The 6,915-nt window shown below is 40.1% G+C and overlaps 1 protein-coding gene across 1 annotated transcript in view; it reads right to left on the bottom strand.

The window, feature by feature from the left end:
• Window positions 1-994: 994 nt before the first annotated feature.
• Window positions 995-6,915, bottom strand: part of LOC142790719 (uncharacterized) — a 47,408-nt gene continuing 41,487 nt past the window's right edge. The window contains exons 6-7 of the mRNA XM_075885333.1: window positions 5,028-5,091; window positions 995-1,079 (exon numbers count right to left, since the gene is read on the bottom strand). Coding sequence (XP_075741448.1) covers window positions 1,060-1,079; window positions 5,028-5,091 — 84 coding nt within the window. The 3' untranslated portion in view covers window positions 995-1,059. The remainder of the gene's footprint in view (window positions 1,080-5,027; window positions 5,092-6,915) is intronic.

The following is a 6,915-nucleotide window of genomic DNA, read 5'->3' as shown; positions in this document are numbered from 1 at the left end:
TAGTAGTAGCTTGATCGCGCTGGGTACTTGTCACGTTCACCGCATTTCGTTCGCGTCGTCGTCTTTCTCCTGGGTCTGCATGCACGAATCAATCGCCGCATCTGCGAGTTCTTCCTCTCCTTCCTGCAAGCCAAGCTGCTAAAACGGGCCCGTCAAGCGAACGTCGCCTAGTTACCTTACACTGTAAAAAAAAATGTCTCGGTACACAGCAAAAGCTGCTGGTAAATCGTTGCCGGAGGCATTCTGTAAATGAGTAACAGCAGGCTCCGTATCACGAAGTCTCTGTTATACATTTTTCCGTATTCTCTTTCACATCATATCTGTATTCCTGAACACAGCAGATCTGTTATTTCAAACACAGCAAATCTGTCAACCCAAACACAGCAAATCTGTCAACCCAAACACAGCAAATCTGTTAACCCAAACACAGCAAATCTGTTATTCCAAACACAGCAGATCTGTTATTCCAAACACAGCAAATCTGTTATCCCAAACACAGCAAATCTGTTATCTCAAACACATCATGACTCTGTTTGTAGGAATACAGAATTTGCTGTATTTAGAGGAGGAATAAACGGAGATCGCTGTAGAGCAGTCTGGCTGTAAATTATTCCGTTATTATTAATGAAAACAGAAGCTTCAGTAAAACACCTGGTTTCGTTTAATGGCTTTTCTGTGCTTGACTAAGGTTTTGTGTAGTTTCTTTGCCTTGAAGGAAAGAGTTGTTTCACTGAGCATAAAATAAACTTAGTTTTGGTAGTAACTTAATTTGTGAAAAACTAACACAAGCTTTTGTTGACCAGTACTGTCGAAAAGCCGATGTTTTACGGGATGGAATGGAATGTTTATGTGGCTGCCTGTAGATTCTCATGATTGAGTTTTATGTCCAATTTTATGTACTGTTTCAACCTACACTAATGCAGTCTTTATGTACTGTGTGTGTGTAAACCACCCCTGCTGCTGCATACCATATAAATAATAATGCAACATTAACAAAACACAGATGAATTTATTTACATATAATACATGTGCTGTAGCTTGCTACATCACCATTCTTCATCACTTCAGCATGTTTATGCCTGAAAAGAATGTGAAAAACAAGTGATCAAATGAATGCAAGAAGCAACTTACACACACTTTATAATGCCTTCTCTGTGTATGTATATGGCCCTTGATACAAAAAGTAGGGGCACGTGGTAGAGCAAAATGTGAAAAAAAAAATCGCTTTGTTTTCTTTGCAATTTGGGGAGGGGTGTCCCTTTGTGCATCCACATTCGTGCTTTTCATAAACAGCATTTTTGGTGGCTCAAAACCAGTTTTTCCAAAAGGAAGTAGCCAGTGAAAACACACTCTAGTGCAAGCCCCTTGCATTCGCTCTATGCTTACGGCCTAATTTTCTGACGTACAAAAGTCAAAATGCTTGTCTAGAGTCAGCTGTGTATAGAAGATTGTCGGGTAACTTCTAAAGCAGTCCGAAGACACTGTGCACCTTTGTATTCACAATCCGCCTTCAGAATACATAGGTTGGAACACTTTCAGCTCCTAGCATCATTACACCTTGCATTTGCCGTGCTTGTCGATAACCTTAGATGCTGGGGGTAAAGAAGGTTCTGAGGAAGTGTAAATTTCGTTGAAGCCCGTACAGTTTTCTTGTTAATGTGAATAAATCCCTGTGACGTACTGAGGTGCTGAACCAGCAAGCTCTTTATTGTTAAACCTCCCAGCCTTTTCAGCATCTTTCGAGGTGAATCACGTATATACATGGGGACAACGGGTATGCTCTAATGGACATGGACTAATATTTCTGATGCAACTGAATAACAATGTGTGAGAACGACTCAGTGTAAGTGTTGAGTTAATGGGAATTGAGTCACAGAATCTTTCCTTTCTTTGTTTAGGGTGAGAGTCCTAGAAATGGCGACATTGAATATTTTTTTTGCATTTAATAATGGTAGTATCACACGAGCCTCTATTCTGAGATAGGATTGAAGCTTGGCCAAACTACAATGAATTTGCTGGAAATCGTTGACCACACTTGACGATACGTTGCAGATAGAGCTGAATGACATCTCACAAAAAAAAAAAAACAAGACAAGCATTGCGAGAGGCTCCACGGCGAAAAATTGACTTTGGCAGTGATTACCAAGCTTGTAACTACTAAACAAAATAATTGAACAGTGTTTCTGACAGTGCGATCACTTTTCACCTGTTTTTGAACTTTATTCCATATCTCAAAACAGTTTTTTATTACTTAGCTACCATTATTTCCCATGTATTTTAAGATAACCAGTTGATTATTTTTTTTGTATACAGCTACTGAAGCAAAATAGAAGCTATGCACTTTACCGTTATTGTGTTACAAATTTTCATAGATGCCAATTAACTCAAAAGTCAAGCTCTAGTGGTAAAAAATTCACAAAAATTCTATATTATGAAGTTAAAAGAGCAAAAAGTTTGGAAGAAAATGATGTATGGATTATATGAATATCCCTTTTAGTCACTGAGAAAACTACCTAAAATCAGCAAAAATGCACAGGATGTATAGGGCCTGCCCGGCGCTCCTGAGAAGTTTCCCACTGGCTCTGATCATGCTCAGAATGAGCAGTTACATTTTCAGAAATATTTGTTGCTATTGTATAGCAGAATGCACGGGTGAATACCTATACTGATTTTCAACTTTGCATTCTGCTGTTAAGCTCTATGTGCCACATATAGCTACAAATTATGGCTGAACTTTCTTAATATAGATTTACCAGCGCAAAAAAAGACGGCACATATTTTAATCATGAACCAACTCGCCCAAGCAGCAGCTTTAGTGAAATTTTTTAAGCACTGTTTATTGATCACAGAATGTTTTTTTTCACTATGCTGAGGTGGGAGGGGGGGGGGGTTGAGGATCCTGTAAAAAAACTGAAAGAGCTTGACCTGAACTAAGAAACATCATGTGAATATACACTACACTTATTCGTAGCCAGGCGGTGGCACACCGGGCCCGTGCCTCTCCCCTCCTTCCCCCCAAACTTTTTTCTCCATGAAATACTTAGCGCAAAATTACCATTTGCCTGCCCAGACCTCTGGTTCAGATCAAAAAGGGCCCCCTCCCCCTAAAAAGTTCTGTGTATGCCCTTGGTTTAGATGAATGAATTTCCAAACCCTGTTTAACATAAGCATCAGTGAGATTAGATAGATATATGGGGTTTAATGTCCTAAAACCACATATGGTTATGAGAAACGCTGTAGTGGAGGGCTCCGGAAATTTCGACCACCTGGGGTTCTTTAACGAAGCATCAGTGAGATTGATAACTAGGATAAAATTAAGGCCAAACCTTCCATTTTTCTCTTTTCACAACATACTATATGTCCTTGGCACAATTCACAGTATATAGAAATCTCAATTGAGAGTGCATTTTCATGTGCTGGCTCTTGTGAAATAATAGCAGTATATTTTGACTACACTCCGAAGGACAAAAAAAAAGAAAACGCCAGGCTCATAATACTTACAAAGAAATTAAATTGAAAATGCAAAGCCACAATCAAGATAATATTCAGCTCTAATAACCGGATATCATCAGAAAATGTGTATGATTCATGCTCACACTTTCACTGATTGAAACGCAGCTTCTGGGCCAACTTCATTATCTTTGTGTGCACACTTGTGCGAGACTTCTGGCCACCTTCGCACCTGCTGCCCTTTTTCGTGTTGGAGCCCTTTAAGGTTATCAAGGTGTGGTTCAAATGAAACATATGAGAAGAGCACAAGGATGGGTACAGACTCGTCAATGGGCTTCATTTAGAACACGTATGGTTACACGCTACAGTCTGCAAATTCCTCATCTATGCATCATAGACTTGCATTAATTCTTGTACAATCTGAGCCAAATACGCTGGCCCAATCATTTTCCTCCTGAAAAAAAAAAAGAAGACCTCAGCAAGCTTAGGAGCCAATTGGTCAAGGCTGCATCTCCGAATTTCATTCTTGCCAGTAATGGCTGTCATAGTTTCTGACAAGTAATCAATGGACTTTCACTGAAGTCAGAGGCAGATAAGACCCTTGTCAGGAATCAACAACTTGTGTTCCCTGCGCCGTTCATATATATATTGGCCTGTTTGATTGATGTAAACATTCCTCCTGGTTTGATAAGCAACTAACAAACTAAAAGGTGTGGCACTTAGTGCAATTTTACACACCCTACTAGTGGTTTGTACGCTCCCAAAATTTTTCCAAGGCTTCCTTTGAAAAAATGTGCAATGGCCTTTTTCAGTCTTCGAATACGCACAATCATAAAATAAGTCTTCACATGCTCGTGGTAAATATGTTCAGAATGTATGATCTGATGTTAAAGTTGGGTTAATATTAAAGCACAGCATTTTGTCTGGTGAGCTAGTTTGTGGGTGAAGGTTACTCTTCTGTGCCGTTCAAGGTAAATGCTAAGACCCCGCATTGCCTCTATGAGGTGTGCAAGATTGCACTAAGTGCCACCCCACTGAGTTCGACGTGCGCTCGTCAAGTAGGATAACGAAGTCACTCAGACATGGAGGAATGTTAACATTGGTCATACAGGTCAATGTATAAATGAATGATGTAGGGAACACCAGCCCTTGATAAAGACCAGACAAGGTTCTCACCTGCCCAACTTAAATGCATACGAATTGTTTACTTTTAGTAAACCATGGCAGACTTTACTGGCAAAGACAAGAATTGAGATGCAGTTGTGACCCAATGGCACTTGAGCTTGCCTAGGCTTTTTTCCTAATGAACAAAAGCAATGATTGTGTCTGTGATACTTCACTCAGACTATCAGAATGAACGCAGGTTCCCTGCATGAGTGTACTGAATAAAACCCAGTTGCAGGTCTGCCCTCATCTTCCACTCTTCTCCTCCGACAACATCTGTTATTTAAGTGTATAAGTATCTACTGCACCTTGTAGCTGGAGTTAGGCTCACACTCATGTTGTAAAATGTCATCAATTTACTTGACCTCCTCGCACAACAATCAACACATAATGATATCGACAAGGGAACTCACCCAGTGCAATGATTGTAGGCGTTGATGGCAACTCGGCAAGCTTTTCAGTGATGCTTGTTCCCTCCTGGATGAGCAAAAATATCCCATGTACACAAAAGCACAAAGAGATATGTACAGTTGCGGCCATTCCAATATATAAATCAGAGATGCGATCCCTGCAATTCCGTTTTCCACCATGGTTCCTGGTCTATTGCAGGCTGTGTGCACCAAGTACAAATTACCTACCTAGGAGCCTTGAAACTTGGAACAATTTTAGAGCAAAGTAGAATGGATAGCGAGCACGCAAAAAAACCTGCTCACATTTTGATTCATTTTTCTCTTTGGATTACAGCAACATCATAGACAACTCTGAATGATTGCAGGTCAATATATCAATGTTAGTGGTGATAGTATTGCTTAAAATTATTTTGCATGTGCGACAGCAAGGGACAAAGTGAGCAACATCTTGCAACAACTCTGGCCTATTCCCATTCTTAGTGCCCTCCTCACTGCGTCGTAATGAGGCACTACAGCCAAAGTGACGAGAAACATTGTTCTGCAGTGCATTGCAAAAAACTAATGCTTTGTGCATGTGGAGCACTCTGATTGCACACAAACACTTTTTTTCCCATTGAGCCTGAAAAAGGCTAGTAAACCAAGTTTGTGCACTGTGGTTCACCATGCGTGCACCATGCCCCAACACAGTTTTTGTTGCATGAAGTCTCACTTTTCACAGCGCTACGTTCCTTCTCATTCACTCTGTGAACTTTATAGTCGGATGCTTGGGGACTTCACTCCCTATCCTAGTGGCTCTGATGAAACAATGGCACCTGCCCGCACTAACTGTTGGCTCAAGGGCAGTGTATTTTTTTTTTCAGAACATTTTTGTGACTACGACACAATGCGGATAACCAAAGTAAGTTCCACAAAAAAATTGAAAATTGCCTTTTTTTTACACTATCTTCAAATGCTGATACTTGTGACAAAGCGCGTGTTCCGGTGTAATTTTAATGAATAATGCTGCTGTACAAAGCCACCAAAATTACCTTAAAATGAAGCACAAAGGCAAAAGATATGCAAAGCTACACTATCCTCCTTTTAACTTGTGTCCAGCAATTCATGAATTAGGTATTTTTGGATGTTTAGCATATTTGTTCTGTCAAAAAATTTTGCTGCAGCGGTCACTAAATTCTCATACGGTAGCATTGCACTTGTTCTTTATGGGAAGAAAATACATCGATTAAGAAGTGTAAAAAAGTTAAGTCTGCTCAAAGTTCAGAAATTGTGAAATTAGAAGAAAACTGATTTCAGCAGTCAAAGTTTAATTTTCCTTTATACAAAAGCAGCTTTTTTCACAAAATTCAACTGAAAAAGCTATTGTTTTGTGCTAAAAACCTGCACAGCATTCAGTCGATCCCAGATATATTGAACTCGAAGGGGATCGCGATATATGTAGTTCAATATATCGATGAGTCGAAACACAAAATATGTGTATTTAAGGCATAAATTAGAGCATCTCAGACCTAAAAACAGTTTTTTGAAATCCTAACAAGCACTTAAAGAATGATTCTCTCACAATATGATAAAGAACAAGGCCTGAACATCTACTTTTGCAAGTTATCGCACTTCATTTCACTTGAAAATAGTCTGTAAACTTTTCTCTCTTTTTGCGTGCCACCAAGTTTCAGTTGTCCTCAATATCACTGGACCCTTCCAAGTAAGCAAATTCAGCTCATTCGGCCACAACAGCGCTGAGTGGCACTGAATGCCAATGTAAGCTCCGTAGAGCGTTGGTGGCGAAAGCAATAATTCCACGGCACCGTCAACATTGGGCATCATCTCGGCATCCATGCAGTCAGAACCAGCGACGTCGTCTTCTGCTCCAATGAAGCCGCTCGCTGTCCGAGAT

The sequence above is a fragment of the Rhipicephalus microplus genome, unplaced genomic scaffold (assembly GCF_043290135.1).
Source record: "Rhipicephalus microplus isolate Deutch F79 unplaced genomic scaffold, USDA_Rmic scaffold_122, whole genome shotgun sequence".
Classification (NCBI taxonomy): domain Eukaryota; kingdom Metazoa; phylum Arthropoda; class Arachnida; order Ixodida; family Ixodidae; genus Rhipicephalus; species Rhipicephalus microplus.
Note: the sequence above shows the minus strand (reverse complement) of the source record. Positions and strands in the feature narration are given on the sequence as shown.